The sequence below is a fragment of the Panulirus ornatus genome, chromosome 2 (assembly GCF_036320965.1).
Source record: "Panulirus ornatus isolate Po-2019 chromosome 2, ASM3632096v1, whole genome shotgun sequence".
NCBI lineage: Eukaryota > Metazoa > Arthropoda > Malacostraca > Decapoda > Palinuridae > Panulirus > Panulirus ornatus.
Genome location: NC_092225.1, coordinates 76504700 through 76522718, shown reverse-complemented (window position 1 = coordinate 76522718; position 18019 = coordinate 76504700). Strand labels below are relative to the sequence as shown.

The 18019-nt window shown below is 39.5% G+C and overlaps 1 protein-coding gene across 2 annotated transcripts in view; it reads right to left on the bottom strand.

Moving 5' to 3' along the window:
- Positions 1–14467, bottom strand: part of LOC139757319 (aladin-like) — a 62644-nt gene extending 48177 nt beyond the window's left edge. Inside the window, exons 1-2 of one of the 2 annotated variants that reach the window (XM_071677745.1) lie at positions 14350–14467; positions 3758–3881 (exon numbers count right to left, since the gene is read on the bottom strand). In XM_071677745.1, the coding sequence (XP_071533846.1) occupies positions 3758–3877 (120 nt within the window). In that variant the 5' untranslated portion in view covers positions 3878–3881; positions 14350–14467. Of the gene's footprint in view, positions 1–3757; positions 3882–13559; positions 13726–14349 lie in introns of those variants that run through there. The other variant, XM_071677735.1, reaches the window with a different exon arrangement.
- Positions 14468–18019: the final 3552 nt, after the last annotated feature.

Sequence of the window (18019 nt, the reverse complement as noted above, 5' to 3'; positions counted from 1 at the left end):
GTATGTTCAGGCCCTGATCACCCAAAATCTTTTTCACCCCATCCTTCCACCTCCAATTTGGTCTCCCGCTTCTTCTTCCCTCCACCTCTGACAAATATATCCTCTATGTCAATCTTTCCTCACTCATTCTCTCCATGTGTCTAAACCATTTCAACACAACATCTTCTGCTCTCTCAACCACACTCTTTTTATTACCAAACATCTCTCTTACCCTTTCATTACTTACCCGATCAAACCACCTCACACCACATTTTGTTCTCAAACATTTCATTTCCAACACATCCACCCTCCTCCGCATAACCCACAACCTCACAACAAGCCTCACAACCATATAACACTGTTTGAGCCACTATTCCTTCAAACATACCCATTTTGCTCTACGAGATAATGTTCTCGCCTTTCACACATTCTTCAACGCTCCCGGAACCTTCACTCCCTCCCCCACCCTGTGACTCACTTCTGCTTCCATGGTTCCATCTGCTGCCAAGTCCACTACCAGATATCTAAAACACTTCACTTCCTCCAGTTTTTCTCCATTTAAACCCACCTCCAAATTAACTTGTCCCTCAACCCAACTAAACCTAATAACCTTGCTCTTATTCACATTTACTCTCAACTTTCTTCTTTTACACGCTTTACCAAACTTAATTACCAACTTCTGCAGTTACTCACCCAAATCAGCCACCAGCGCTGTATCATCAGCAAACAACAACTGACTCACTTCCCAAGCCCTCTCATCCACAACAGACTGCATACTTGCCCTTCTCTCCAAAACTCTTGCATTTACCTACCTAACCATACCATCCATAAACAAATTAAACAACCATGGAGACCTCACACACCCCTGCTGCAAACCAGCATTCACTGAGAACCAATCACTTTCCTCTCTTCCTACTCATACACATGTTTTACATCCTTGGTAAAAACTTTTATGTATACTTGTGTATATTCCTCTTTTTAAACCAGCTTTTCCCAGTCACCATTCATTTTTCAGCACACAACTCCACAAGCTAATCACCATTCCTATTCATAACACTAAATACCTCATGCCCCCTAAATGTACCCTCAACTGCCATGTTACTCACCTTTGCATTCAAATCACACATAACCAATACCCAGTCTGTTGCATCAAAGAAGCTGACACACTCACTCAGTTGCTGCTCCCAAAACACTTGCTTCTCATGACCAGGTGCATGAAAACTAATGGTTATCCATCCTCAAACATTCTACCTATCTCTCATCTTGGTTACATCCACACACATTCAGACACACCAGCCTTAGCCTTCAAGAAGGAGAAGCACTTCTTGCCTGGCTTGTTCTTCTGCTCCTTCTTTTAGAAATTGAAATTAAAAAAAAAAAAAGGAAAAAAAAGGGGGAGGGGTTCCAGCTTCCTGTCCCAATCAATACCCCCTTTAGTCATCTACAACATGCAGGGAATACAAAGGTAGAATTCTCTCTCCCCTACTCCAGAGAAAATTGCAACTATAACCAATTACTTAACTGCGCCATGCTCGACTAACTATGGAACCAGAAATTAAATTTTGGCCATTTCATATCATTTTTCAGAAAGTGGCAAAATGATATAAGAATTTTCTCATATGAATAAGATGAGACATGGTGAAATCTAGTGTAAAGAGGAGCTATTTTCATTCAGTGCCACACAGGGTTTTAAGGGTTCAATCTTCACTTCATTCTTAAACCTACTTGTAAAAAAAAATTTGAGTTGGTGGGTAGACAATTATAAACTTCACTGGGTGAGATGATATGGAATAATCTGAAGGACACTAAAACAACCTAATCACTTTTGATGAGAGTAACTATATCTTTATAAGAAACAAACTAAATTACTGTCTATTATTTTGGTTTCAGGGAGCTGATTCAAAAACCAAAACCATGAAATGAGACACACCTTGAAAGTCTTAACCACTATACAGGGGTCTCTCGCCTCCCATGATATCATCAACTACAATTTAGAGTATCTACACTCAAGATAATGGATACCATTTTACCAACCACATTGTGCAGTTTTGAGTATTTGCAGTACTTTTTTCCATTCTCCGGGTGAGTATTATGATGGCTGAGGATATTCTTTTTAATTTTTCTAGCCAAACAGCCATCTATCTTATAAACACAACTATTCTATTTTACTTTTGTAGACAAGCTGCCATCTATCTTATAAATGCAAGTATAGGCTACAAATCCTCCAAAAACCTGTCTGTCTCCTACAAAAAATACTTTATACCATATTTGTATCTTACATATTATTTTTTCATACTTGATCGCAGTTTCCTACATTAGTGAAGTAGCACTACAAACATATGAAGAAAAGCTACATCTGCTCACATCCATTCTTTCACTGTCATGTATAATGCATAGAAACCATAGCTCCCTATCCACCACCAGGCCCCACCAACCTTGGCACAGTCTACACCAGACACTTCACATGCCCTGGTTCAGTCCACTGACAACACGACAACCCCAGTATACTACAATGTTCCAATTCACTCTCACATGCATCTCTTTCACTCTCCTGCATGTTCAGGCTCCAGTTGCTCAAAACCTTTTTCACTCCATCCTCCTATCTCCACTTTGGTTCTCCTGTTTTCCTTGTTCCCTCCACTTCTGACACATATGTACTCTTTGTTAACCTTTTCTCTCTCAGGCACTTGTAGCAAAAACAAAAGGGCAAACTACAGTATGAATTCTGGTGAACCCCAAAAGGTAAATGAGGAAAAAGACTTGGATGTAATAATCTCTGGTGGCCTAAAACAGTGCACTGATGCACTGTAACAGTGAAAAGAGCAAACAAAATTCTTGGACTCATAGGTAGGGCCTTCATATCTAAATCCAGAGACATCATCCATACCCTTTACAATTCAGTGGGTCATTCCCATCTTGAAAACTGTACTCAGTATTGGTTATCCAATCTAAAAAAGACAGAGACACAATGAAGAAAGAGCAGCCTCAAGCTACTAAAATTATTCCTGGACTATGAAACAAATCCTTGTATAGCACATTAAACTACTTGAATACATCTACCTTGGAAAAGAGAAGGTTAAGAAATGATCTAATGCAAGTATTCAAAACAAATCACAGGCTTTGATAATCTTGTAGTAATGGATACAAAGTTGAATCAGGCAAAGTACTTTTTCTTCAACAGGATTGTTAACAAATGAAACAATTTACCAGTTTGAGAGGTTGAAACCAGAATTATAGATATGTTTAGGAACAGACATGATAGATATTCTGCTTCATGTCCACAACTTATCATTTGTGCCTCCTTAGTCAAAATGACAAGGTCACTCTTCCTAAATTATCTGTATACCTTCTAACTTTTACCACACTGATCTGTAAGTTTCTGATATCTTCCACTATCACATATGGCCTTGAAAGAACCCAATGGTCAGTTGCTGTTGGAATTCCTTTGTATTTCTTTGCATTTATTTACACTTTTGTAGAATAAACTAATTGTTTCAGTGGTATAAAATGCTGACTTAGTTTGCAGTGTTCATGTGAGGACTTTCAGTATATCACCAAGGATTATTCCTCCTAACCCCCTACTTCCCATAAAGCTATTTTTTTCAACCAAGGGATTTTCCCAGAAAATAACCCTCTTGGTTGTTTACAAGGGACCTCTGTTTATCATCTAAAGTTCATCTACATGCATCAAACCACTCTAAATTAATATACAGTTATCAATTCATTATCAATTATGCAATTTCCTTAGAACACAAATAAAACAAATATGGAAACTAACCCAGTTCTTCGTGGTAATAAGAGCTTCAGTACTTCCTAGTGCACGAAGACGTCCATCATTTTCATAAGCTGTTACATAGCCACATCCAGGTGGTGGAGGTAGATGCTCTAAACTTATCATAATTCTGAAACAAAAACAAAAATCAAGAAAGGCTTTGTATTAATAGATTTTATGTTACTTGGTATCAACTGGCATATTCACAAAAAGAGAAAAATTATCAAATGAACATAAATAGTTACCCATTATTCTCCTGAATCTTTTTTTGCATTTCTCTCCACTTAATGCAAGATCAAAACAGATTTATTCTAAGTGGCACAACTTGATGAACATACTTAGCTTTCCAGGTACTAATCTGAGTATTATGTCTGACTTTAAATACAAAGCTTTCAATGTTAATATTTAGCAAACACTTCCTATCTAAAGAGAAATATAATGAGTTTCATGACAATAATACACACAGACACAGATACATATGTGCTGATGGACTGTGGTGAAGCAATTACTAGGCCTTACATATAAATATTTACCCAAGTTGTGCACTTCTTTTCCAAGGTCACCCACCTAGGATAGATGATCACTAATGTGGCTGTGCACAAGAAGTGTTCTCTACAGTCAGTGACTCTCTAACCTTGCCAATAACAGTACATTCTTGTGAATTTTCTAAGATGGAAGCTGAACACCTTTCACTATACTTAAGAGGATCACACAGAATATAGCATTACTCGAGGATGTTGAACTGTCGTTGGATCATGTGGATAGTGATTTCATGAACAATAACTCTTCTAGCATTGAAAGTTGACCTAAATGAGGCAGTAAAAGGTATTTCTAGCACATATGGAGGCATCTTTGATACTGCCCCCTGACCTTGGCAACAGTGCACCTGACTGATGCAGGTAGTAATCTTAAAAATATAACTTTCACCAGTTTTGAAAAATTATCAATAAAGCACATTTAATACAAGGAAATATTCCTTACATCACATAAAACATAACAGTAATCACTAACCAATTTTTCAGTGTAGGTAAGATATGAATTAGATACACTTGACACTCAAGCCTTATTCCTATACTTGAAGTGTTGTGCTGGAACAGCAACAAAGCTTCTACACATTATCAGAGTGAATTAAGTAGTGGACCAAATATATTCAAAGCAATTTTTCTATTGATATCGTTAAAAGCTTAAGGACTATGGATTTTCTATAAAACTTAAAAAACATGAAATTCTTAGGGTGAAAAGGAAGCCAAATTCAAGAGTTAAGGGGTTAAGAAAGATGACTGGGAAATAGCACTGAACTACAAGCCTGTTTTGCAGAAGAGTGTGGTTTGTGATGCTCAGGGAAAGAGAATCAGAAGCAAATACATAACTATCTACAAAAGAGAAAGTTAACTGGAGGACAACACGTGAAGCTCAGCCACAGACCAAGGAGATGGATGAGTAACCTATGTATTCCTAAACTGCCAGAAAGACTTTGACACTATTTCCCAAAGGAATCTGAATAAGACAGAAGAGGTATAGGTAGGAATAAGAGGTAAGCTCTTTTACTGGATTGAGGATTAACTATTCGGAAAGGAACACACATTATAAACACATTCTCAAATGGGTTGATATTACAAGTGAAGTGCAACAGAAATAAGTCTCTGGCCCAGTGCTATACTTAGTGTATGTAAATGACTTGCCAGGAGGACTAAACTCATATCTAAACATGTTTGTAGGTGATGCTAAGGTCATGAGATAAATCAGGTATAAAAAATTATTGTATCAGATTACAAGAGGATCAGATAACCTCCAATATTGGTCTGATAAACGGATGATGACATTCAGTCCAGCTAAGTGCAAGGTAATAAAGGTGGGACACAGCAAAAGAAGGCCGCAGTATTGAAAATACTAAGCAGTAAATAAGCGGCAGGAATTGAAGTAATAGAGATCTATGGGTCAACATTGCTCCTAGTCTGTTGTTAGAGATTCAAAGAACTGTAAAAGAAGTAAACTATCCACTTAAAAATACTAAAATTACATTCTAACATAAGGATAAGGAAATATTCTGTAATTATCTGCTTTTTGCACAGTGGCAGTATCATAACCAATAAGGTTAGGTGGCACTTCTACTGCAGAAGGGGCACAATGACTGAGAAAAGTTATCAAATGGATGTCTATGCTGAAAGGGTATTATTCAATGCACACACCTTTTTTCAAAAAAAAAAAAAAAAAAAAAAAAAACCTCCAGAAACACAGGGTTGAAAAAATATGGAAGAGAGGAACAAAAGGGGTTTGATTGACTATGTGGCAGTGAATGAAAGATTGAGAAAGGTTCTCCTGAGGTTTTAGTTTTTTGGACAATCTGAGAGGCTCGCCGCCTCTGGGAAACACTGTGCTTGACCATTTTGCAGTTCTTGTGGAGATGAGGATCAGGAAGAGGTGGAGGCATTACGTAATGACAAATTGGACAGGTAAAAGCGTGGCAAAAGAGTAAATGAATCAGAAAGAACGCATGGAGAAGTATAAAAGAAAGGTGACAAGTGAAAGGATGACGACAATACATTTTCATGAAAGTCCAGTAAATGTTGAGATGCAGTCATGTGTGAATGAGGTGTTCAAAATGCTTAGAAGAAGGGTGTTTAACATTGAAGAATTAATAGCTGGATACAAGGTTATGAGATATAAGAATACAAAGGCAGATGCATGGTGAAGAGGTGAGATTAGCAATGCTGTGGAAGTTCAAAAAAAGGCAAACAGTATATTGTTCAAAAGAAATGTATTAGTGGAAGTTCAGAAAAAGAGGAAAGAATATAAGATGTGTAAGCTGAATGTTAAGAAGCTGACACAGGAAAGCAAAGAAATAGAAGTTGAAGATTTTGAAAAAAGCTGAGTGAAAAGTTTAGGGAAAATAAGAAAAAATACTGGAAGGAGGTGAAAAAGGGAAGGAGTGAGTGTAAGAGTAGAAATATAAATGTGAGAAGTAAGGATAGGGAGTTACTGAATCAAAAGGAAGAAGTGAAAGAGAGATGAAATGAATATTTAGAAGAAATGATGACTGTAGTAGAAGCTAAGGTAGCAATTGTTACACTCCTATATAAGAAGTATGGAAGGAAAAGGATACTAATGCAAGGGTCTATAGCAATAATGGATGTAAAGATGGCAATAATAAGGATGACAGTAGGAAAGGCATGCAGTGTGGATAGGATTACGATTGAAATATGGAAGTATGGAGAAAGCAATAGAGTGGATGCACTTCATTTGAGTGGATGGGCTGTTCTTCATCTGTTTCCTAGCATTAACTCACTGACATGGGCAAATGTCAATCAAGTATAATAAATAAATGAATATATAAATTCAGGTGAGAAACTGCAGAAGTTAGTGACTGAGTTTAGTAAAGTGTGTGAAAGAAGAAGAGAGTAAACATGAATAAGAGCAAGGTTATTAGGTTCAGCAGGGTTGAGAGACAAGTCAATTGGGAGGTACGTTTAAATAGAGAAAAACTGGAGGAAGTTATGTGGTTTTGATGTATGAATTATGTACATGTGTATATATGTATATGTCTGTGTGTGTGTGTATATATATGTATACGTTGAGACATATAGGTATGTATATTTGCGTGTGTGGATGGGTATGCATATATATGTGTATGTGGGTACGTTGGGCCATTTTTTCATCTGTTTCCTTGCACTACCTCGCTAAAGCGGGAGACAGCGACAAAGTAAATAAATATATATATATATATATATATATATATATATATATATATATATATATATGGAGGGAACGAGGAGAAGAGGGAGACCAAATTGGAGGTGGAAAGATGGAGTGAAAAAGATTTTGTGTGATCGGGGCCTGAACATGCAGGAGGGTGAAAGGAGGGCAAGGAATAGAGTGAATTGGAGCGATGTGGTATACCGGGGTTGATGTGCTGTCAGTGGATTGAATCAAGGCATGTGAAGCGTCTGGGGTAAAGCTGTGTAGGTATGTATATTTGCGTGTGTGGACGTATGTATATACATGTGTATGGGGGTGGGTTGGGCCATTTCTTTCGTCTGTTTCCTTGCGCTACCTCGCAAATGCGGGAGACAGCGACAAAGCAAAAAAAAAAAAAAAAAAAAATATATATAGTGATGGGTGATTTGAATGCAAAGGTGAGTAATGTGGCAGTTGAGGGAATAATTGGTATACATGGGGTGTTCAGTGTTGTAAATGGAAATGGTGAAGAGCTTGTAGATTTATGTGCTGAAAAAGGACTGATGATTGGGAATACCTGGTTTAAAAAGCGAGATATACATAAGTATACTTATGTAAGTAGGAGAGATGGCCAGAGAGCGTTATTGGATTACGTGTTAATTGACAGGCGTGCGAAAGAGAGACTTTTGGATGTTAATGTGCTGAGAGGTGCAACTGGAGGGATGTCTGATCATTATCTTGTGGAGGCTAAGGTGAAGATTTGTATGGGTTTTCAGAAAAGAAGAGTGAATGTTGGGATGAAGAGGGTGGTGAGAGTAAGTGAGCTTGGGAAGGAGACCTGTGTGAGGAAGTACCAGGAGAGACTGAGTACAGAATGGAAAAAGGTGAGAACAATGGAAGTAAGGGGAGTGGGGGAGGAATGGGATGTATTTAGGAAATCAGTGATGGATTGCGCAAAAGATGCTTGTGGCATGAGAAGAGTGGGAGGTGGGTTGATTAGAAAGGTAGTGAGTGGTGGGATGAAGAAGTAAGAGTATTAGTGAAAGAGAAGAGAGAGGCATTTGGACGATTTTTGCAGGGAAAAAATGCAATTGAGTGGGAGATGTATAAAAGAAAGAGACAGGAGGTCAAGAGAAAGGTGCAAGAGGTGAAAAAAAGGGCAAATGAGAGTTGGGGTGAGAGAGTATCATTAAATTTTAGGGAGAATAAAAAGATGTTCTGGAAGGAGGTAAATAAAGTGCGTAAGACAAGGGAGCAAATGGGAACTTCAGTGAAGGGCGCAAATGGGGAGGTGATAACAAGTAGTGGTGATGTGAGAAGGAGATGGAGTGAGTATTTTGAAGGTTTGTTGAATGTGTTTGATGATAGAGTGGCAGATATAGGGTGTTTTGGTTGAGGTGGTGTGCAAAGTGAGAGGGTTAGGGAAAATGATTTGGTAAACAGAGAAGAGGTAGTGAAAGCTTTGCGGAAGATGAAAGCCGGCAAGGCAGCAGGTTTGGATGGTATTGCAGTGGAATTTATTAAAAAAGGGGGTGACTGTATTGTTGACTGGTTGGTAAGGTTATTTAATGTATGTATGACTCATGGTGAGGTGCCTGAGGATTGGCGGAATGCGTGCATCGTGCCATTGTACAAAGGCAAAGGGGATAAGAGTGAGTGCTCAAATTACAGAGGTATAAGTTTGTTGAGTATTCCTGGGAAATTATATGGGAGGGTATTGATTGAGAGGGTGAAGGCATGTACAGAGCATCAGATTGGGGAAGAGCAGTGTGGTTTCAGAAGTGGTAGAGGATGTGTGGATCAGGTGTTTGCTTTGAAGAATGTATGTGAGAAATACTTAGAAAAGCAAATGGATTTGTATGTAGCATTTATGGATCTGGAGAAGGCATATGATAGAGTTGATAGAGATGCTCTGTGGAAGGTATTAAGAATATATGGTGTGGGAGGAAAGTTGTTAGAAGCAGTGAAAAGTTTTTATCGAGGATGTAAGGCATGTGTACGTGTAGGAAGGGAGGAAAGTGATTGGTTCTCAGTGAATGTAGGTTTGCGGCAGGGATGTGTGATGTCTCCATGGTTGTTTAATTTGTTTATGGATGGGGTTGTTAGGGAGGTAAATGCAAGAGTTTTGGAAAGAGGGGCAAGTATGAAGTCTGTTGGGGATGAGAGAGCTTGGGAAGTGAGTCAGTTGTTGTTCGCTGATGATACAGCGCTGGTGGCTGATTCATGTAAGAAACTGCAGAAGCTGGTGACTGAGTTTGGTAAAGTGTGTGGAAAAAGAAAGTTAAGAGTAAATGTGAATAAGAGCAAGGTTATTAGGTACAGTAGGGTTGAGGGTCAAGTCAATTGGGAGGTGAGTTTGAATGGAGAAAAACTGGAGGAAGTGAAGTGTTTTAGATATCTGGGAGTGGATCTGGCAGCGGATGGAACCATGGAAGCGGAAGTGGATCATAGGGTGGGGGAGGGGGCGAAAATTCTGGGGGCCTTGAAGAATGTGTGGAAGTCGAGAACATTATCTCGGAAAGCAAAAATGGGTATGTTTGAAGGAATAGTGGTTCCAACAATGTTGTATGGTTGCGAGGCGTGGGCTATGGATAGAGTTGTGCGCAGGAGGATGGATGTGCTGGAAATGAGATGTTTGAGGACAATGTGTGGTGTGAGGTGGTTTGATCGAGTGAGTAACGTAAGGGTAAGAGAGATGTGTGGAAATAAAAAGAGCGTGGTTGAGAGAGCAGAAGAGGGTGTTTTGAAGTGGTTTGGGCACATGGAGAGGATGAGTGAGGAAAGATTGACCAAGAGGATATATGTGTCGGAGGTGGAGGGAACAAGGAGAAGAGGGAGACCAAATTGGAGGTGGAAAGATGGAGTGAAAAAGATTTTGTGTGATCGGGGCCTGAACATGCAGGAGGGTGAAAGGAGGGCAAGGAATAGAGTGAATTGGAGCGATGTGGTATACCGGGGTTGACGTGCTGCCAGTGGATTGAATCAAGGCATGTGAAGCATCTGGGGTAAGCCATGGAAAGCTGTGTAGGTATGTATATTTGCGTGTGTGGACGTGTGCATATACATGTGTATGGGGGGGGGGTTGGGCCATTTCTTTCGTCTGTTTCCTTGCGCTACCTCGCAAACGCGGGAGACAGCGACAAAGTATAATAATAATAATAAAAAGTTTGTTGAGTATTCCTGGTAAATTATATGGGAGGGTATTGATTGAGAGGGTGAAGGCATGTACAGAGCATCAGATTGGGGAAGAGCAGTGTGGTTTCAGAAGTGGTAGAGGATGTGTGGATCAGGTGTTTGCTTTGAAGAATGTATGTGAGAAATACTTAGAAAAGCAAATGGATTTGTATGTAGCTTTTATGGATCTGGAGAAGGCATATGATAGAATTGATAGAGATGCTCTGTGGAAGGTACTAAGAATATATGTTGTGGGAGGCAAGTTGTTAGAAGTAGTGAAAAGTTTTTATCGAGGATGTAAGGCATGTGTACGTGTAGGAAGAGAGGAAAGTGATTGGTTCTCAGTGAATGTAGGTTTGCGGCAGGGGTGTGTGATGTCTCCATGGTTGTTTAATTTGTTTATGGATGGGGTTGTTAGGGAGGTAAATGCAAGAGTTTTGGAAAGAGGGGCAAGTATGAAGTCTGTTGGGGATGAGAGAGCTTGGGAAGTGAGTCAGTTGTTGTTCGCTGATGATACAGTGCTGGTGGCTGATTCATGTGAGAAACTGCAGAAGCTGGTGACTGAGTTTGGTAAAGTGTGTGGAAGAAGAAAGTTAAGAGTAAATGCGAATAAGAGCAAGGTTATTAGGTACAGTAGGGTTGAGGGTCAAGTCAATAGGGAGGTGAGTTTGAATGGAGAAAAACTGGAGGAAGTGAAGTGTTTTAGATATCTGGGAGTGGATCTGGCAGCGGATGGAACCATGGAAGCGGAAGTGGATCATAGGGTGGGGGAGGGGGCGAAAATTCTGGGAGTCTTGAAGAATGTGTGGAAGTCGAGAACATTATCTCGGAAAGCAAAAATGGGTATGTTTGAAGGAATAGTGGTTCCAACAATGTTGTATGGTTGCGAGGCGTGGGCTATGGATAGAGTTTTGCGCAGGAGGATGGATGTGCTGGAAATGAGATGTTTGAGGACAATGTGTGGTGTGAGGTGGTTTGATCGAGTGAGTAACGTAAGGGTAAGAGAGATGTGTGGAAATAAAAAGAGCGTGGTTGAGAGAGCAGAAGAGGGTGTTTTGAAGTGGTTTGGGCACATGGAGAGAATGAGTGAGGAAAGATTGACCAAGAGGATATATGTATCGGAGGTGGAGGGAACGAGGAGAAGAGGGAGACCAAATTGGAGGTGGAAAGATGGAGTGAAAAAGATTTTGTGTGATCGGGGCCTGAACATGCAGGAGGGTGAAAGGAGGGCAAGGAATAGAGTGAATTGGGTCGATGTGGTATACCGGGGTTGACGTGCTGTCAGTGGATTAAATCAAGGCATGTGAAGCGTCTGGGGTAAACCATGGAAAGCTGTGTAGGTATGTATATTTGCGTGTGTGGACGTATGTATATACATGTGTATGGGGGGGTTGGGCCATTTCTTTCGTCTGTTTCCTTGCGCTACCTCGCAAACGCGGGAGACAGCGACAAAGTATAATAAAAAAATAATATAAAAATATTTATGTATATACATATATATATATATATATATATATATATATATATATATATATATATATATATATATATATATATATATATATGAGTGAGTGTCTGTGTTTATATATATATGTATATGTTGAGATGCATAGGTAGGTATATGTGCGTGTGTGGACATGTACGTATATGCATATGTATGTGGGTGGGTTGGGCCATTCTTTAGTAGGTTTCCTTGCGCTACCTCACTAATGCGGGAGACAGCAACAAAGTATAATAAAAATATATACATATATATATATATATATATATATATATATATATATATATATATATATATATATTATCCCTCAGTATAGGGGAGGGAGCAGTGGGCTGGAAATCCTCCCCTCCCGTTCTTACTTTTCAAAAAAAAAAAAAAAGAACAGAGAAGGGAGCCAAGTAAAAAAAAAAATAGAACCTCTAAGGCTCAGTCCTCTGTTCTTAACGTGGGAAATGGCACATAAGTAAGAAAAAAAATTTTCATACATACCATTTCCCGCATTAGTGAAGTAGCGTTAAGAACAGAGGACTGAGCCTTGGAGGAAATATCCTCACCTGGCTTCCTTTTTCTGTTCCTTCTTTTGGAGAATTAAAAACCATGGTTGATGTGCTGTCAATGGCTTGACCCACGGTATATGAAATGTCTGGGTAAACCATGGAAATGTCTGAGGGGCCTGGATGTAGATATGGAGCTGTGGTTTCGGTGCATTAAACATGACAGAGAATGAGAGTGGATGTGACCTTTTTCACTTGTTTCCTGGCGCTACCTCACTGATGCAGGGGGTGGTGATGCTGTTTCCTGTGGGGCAGAGTGGTGCTGGGAGTGGACGAAGGTGAGCAAGTATGAATCGTATATGTATATGTATGTATATGTACGTGTATGTGCGTGTATGTATATGAGTGGATGGGTCTTTCTTCATCTGTTTCCTGGTGCTACCTCATGAAGGCTGGAAACGGCAATTATAAATAAATACTATTAATGCGATGGCCTTAAATTAGAGCCTTTAGTTTCTCTATGCTATCTGTGCTGAAATACAAAAAAAAGCAGCACTTTTTTCATATTACCACAAACTCCACCAGTTTTCGATATACATATATAAATATCCTTGTTGCACATTACTCCATTAGTTATAAAACTGTGCATATAGTTTAATTATGACATTCAATACTATAATTCGTTGTTTAGAGACGCAAACAACATCTGACCCACAGGTCTACTAGTCGGCAAAATAGTGTTTTATCCAATGATGGTGAATGGTCAGCATATATTGAAAGTCGAGGTTATTTTGATGAATAGATATAATGGTGTCATGCAATTATGACCAACTGTCGGCACCGCGAGTCAAAAAGCTATTTTCAGGACGAGTCACTATTAATAATCAGTCGAATGATAATTTACTCTGGGGCTGTCAACTGTATCGAAGATGAGCTTTTACCTCGAGTAGCATACTGTACTCACTTGTATGTTTCTGGTTGTTGTTCTTCTGCTTCTAGTTCATATATACCGTCTTTATGTATTTTCCTCGTCGTTAACTACACATAACACTACTATCGTGTGCAGTCACTACAATCTTGTTCAAACGTTGTTGTTGCTGGCAGCACCATTTTCTCTGATCTTTAGAAAATGGACTTAAATCTGTTGCTGGAACATACCTATTTTCATACTTTTAGTGAAATGTTCAAAACATTTTCAGCTATTGTAGAAATAATGATGGAATCCTCTGTGAAGTGCATGAAAGCACTTCGTTTTGAATATGACAAAAAAATGAAAGAGAGAGGTAAGCCTTCTGTTTATATATCTATGCATTTCGTTTACAGGTAATGTAACACTGCTGAGTGCTATTCAAAACATTTTAAGATAAATAAAATGCAAGCAGTATCATTATTTAACCCACATGATAAATAGGTGTTTTATTTTGGAGCGACTTTTCCTTGATTTTTTAAATCTATACCTCGTAAAAAATACAAAAATAAAACATTTAGTGGGTGCTCTTACAGGTTTGTGGAATGGCATACCTGGGCGGGGCATAAATACAATCAACAACAACAATGCTTTATTGGTTAAGGTTCATAAGGTGAAATAGCTCAGGCACAAATGAGGTACTGGTTGTACAGGATTATGGTAATGAAGGAAAGATCGTGAGGTAGGTTGATTATGAAGAGACAAGCTTGGCGGGGGTTCCGTGATGCTGGGAAGTATGCGAGATGAAGCAGGAACACGTGGGAGCCATGCGTAATGCCAAATCTACCTGGAGCTCTAGTAGGAGATGGATGTGGCGAGTAAGGGGGCTCGTGGAGAGCGCGGCGGCTGCTGGCTTATGCTTGGATGGTAGGAGTGCCGCGGGCGTGGCCGTAGGTCACCTGCAGTCATAGTCTTTGGCAGTCATCAGCTGCTGATCGTGATGAGCAGAGATGATGTCCCATTCGAGTCCTGCGCAAGGTGGACATCGGAGATGAGGCACAACAAGACCTGCCAGGATGATGAAATGTCACGTTGGGATTTCTACTGCTGGAGGAAGCGCTTTTAGTACGCATTCACTCATGAGTTACATGGCCAAGGCTGCCTGACTCCCTTCCTACTGATGTCCTGGGTATATAAGAAGCAGGAAGATCAGGTCATGAAGGCACTTTGGGAGAAGTTATTCCCATTGGAGATGAAGTCGCAGCCAATGTCGCAAACTCTGACCACTCTCAGCTCTGTTGGACAGAGGTTACGTCCTAAAAGAGCGGCCCATATGAAAAGGATCAGATCATCTATTCAATGGAATTATTTTAGCGGTGGTTTTGACCTACACCACCGAAGATCAAGTATGGGTGTCATTGAGTGATACTACAAGTGCAGCCGTAGGTTGGGCCACCAAACTCCTTTCTCTGGGACTCTGACTCTTTTGTCGTGGCCATCCCTTTCAAGGAGTCCCCAAAGGAAACAGACGTCAGAGATATAGATAGATCGATAGTTTAGATAGGTCATGTGAGGTCGCATGCCATGACCTGCCACCAAATCAAGGTGCCGTCAGTAAGGCGACACTGTAGAGCGACAGCGGGCCATTACAAGTCTAACGGTAAGAGGTTAAATACCGTAGGAAGGAGGGCGTCTGAATCTGAAACCAACACGTCCATGAATAAGTCCAAGGGACTACAAGTTCTCTAAAACAGAATGCTAAATGGATACATCAGTGAGTGAGGCGACTGATAAATTCAGTAGAAAAAAGAGGGTAAACAGTCAAAACTCGCTTTTACCATAATACTTTTCCATGTGCAGCTTTTTCAAATGTCAAAGGAAAATGAGAATAAGTATTATTAAAATGACACAAAGTCTTTCATTATACCATGTTTCAGGCAGTTGACCGAGAAAAGGTAAACAGATCAAACCCTTGAAAGTAGCTTGTCAGTTTAATTAAGGACCAGTGAAGGAAATCCCTGCTTGAATCTGTCAAAAATTCCAAGAAAGAGGATGAACTCTCGATATGCATGGTGACTGTTGAAAAAAATAAGATCTAAAAAGCAGGAGAGGCTTGGCTTGGGTCCTATTGTAATGAAGGATCATTACGACACACAGACGAGGAAAGACATTAGTGAGCCTGTATTGCCTAAGGGAAAATCTTTTCGAACTCCTTGGTCCAAAGGAGTACGTCCTCTACTTGTTACTGATCGTAATGTAGCCATGAATTAACTGTGGGAATCCCTGAAGAATGGGTCCTGGGGTTCTTTGACAAAGCTGTGATAAAGGATGTTAATAAGTTAGACGCCTTTTATGCTAAATTGGATTCAAGACAAGTATTTTCAACAAAAGGGAATATATTTAGTTAATCATGTTTAACATTTGCCCTAAAGTTTCTTTTTAAGAAAAGAAGTGATATGAGTCGACTGAGTATGATATACACCAGTGATTCTTAATTTATTTAAGCTGTGACCCAAATGCTGGTCGCTAGAATTGCTCTTTGTTGGCTGATGATACTATATGTGTCATCAAAAAGAGGTTTTCACATTTCTTGGTTAGGGTATAGATGGAACAAGTCTTGCTCTACTTTGAGGGTGTGTTCCCGGAGCATCAAGTCAGACAGGTCTGGAAGGTATCTCCCCTTACATTCAGGCTGAGTTGGGGTGTGAGCAAGCATGCAGTATTTTGCACTGCTGAAATTTCATATCTGTCAGATTCTAGATGAAGCATTATGTGTCATTGGTCAAAAAATTTACTAAACCTGGTGAAAGTATGTGGTTTTATTAAACTGTTGACTATATTGTGGATGATTAGACTACTCTTGTTTCTGTATATCATACATGAAATCTAAAACTGGATGTGTACAAATGGGACCAGTTTGTCTGTCCATGATGATATTTTGTGAAGGTAGTAAAGGTCATCATTATGAAAATAAACAAAACCATAGCTGTATACAGATAGCAGCTGTGCTTGTACAAAACATCACACTATCCAAGCAACTTAGAAACTTCGTATGTGATCCTTTGACATTTCATTGTATCAAAATGTTAAGTCACCTATTGCTGTGTAAATTAAAGTTGTAACTCCAAGCATATATTTTAAGGTAACAGAGTAGCAGCTTTGTAGCTGGATTTTCATATAGTGACTACTATGACCTTCATTTTATGCTGGTTAAAGCCTTGAGAAATGTTGCTGTAGTTTTTATATGTTCAAAAACTCTACAACTAATGTTATGTTAGTTTTCATATTCAAAGGCCACTTTGAGAGATAAGGGAGTTTACCATGTGGTTAAGCTATTATACCTTCACTTTATATACTAGATTCAGAAGACAGTGTCATTGAGGAAACATTACTCAGGATGTAAAGGTTAAACTGATGATACACATCACCAGTCCAATTGCATTATGTTTTCTCTGTCTTGATGCAATTGAAAGAAAAGGCTGAATTGGTGCTTATGCTATCCTATGATTAGTTTTGAGAGAGGTAATATGTATATTCATAATTCATTATGAGCTACCTACTGTTGATCTGTCAATATGAGTAACTGTGTTAGTATGTAATGCTAGTTGGCCTTTTTATTTGGCTGTGCAGTCCACTGCAGTGTCTAGCTAGCATGAAGAGACTTGGGTATCTCTAGCTGACAAAGAATGAGAGCCTGATTGTTCTTCCAGTAAATATTTTTTCCAGAGATCTTAATATCTGTAGGGTTTCTTATATTCTCTCAGCAGGTATTGAATATAAGCAACCTGGAATTTTTGCATGTGACAGTGACTTTAGTCAAAAGAACAGAATTTTTTAATTATAATGATATTGGCTCGTTATTTTATATTTCACATTCAAAGAAGCATTTATGGATCTGGAGAAGGCATATGATAGAGTTGATAGAGATGCTCTGTGGAAGGTATTAAGAATATATGGTGTGGGAGGAAAGTTGTTAGAAGCAGTGAAAAGTTTTTATCGAGGATGTAAGGCATGTGTACGTGTAGGAAGAGAGGAAAGTGATTGGTTCTCAGTGAATGTAGGTTTGCGGCAGGGGCGTGTGATGTCTCCATGGTTGTTTAATTTGTTTATGGATGGGGTTGTTAGGGAGGTAAATGCAAGAGTTTTGGAAAGAGGGGCAAGTATGAAGTCTGTTGGGGATGAGAGAGCTTGGGAAGTGAGTCAGTTGTTGTTCGCTGATGATACAGCGCTGGTGGCTGATTCATGTGAGAAACTGCAGAAGCTGGTGACTGAGTTTGGTAAAGTGTGTGGAAGAAGAAAGTTAAGAGTAAATGTGAATAAGAGCAAGGTTATTAGGTACAGTAGGGTTGAGGGTCAAGTCAATTGGGAGGTGAGTTTGAATGGAGAAAAACTGGAGGAAGTGAAGTGTTTTAGATATCTGGGAGTGGATCTGGCAGCGGATGGAACCATGGAATCGGAAGTGGATCATAGGGTGGGGGAGGGGGCAAAAATTCTGGGAGCCTTGAAGAATGTGTGGA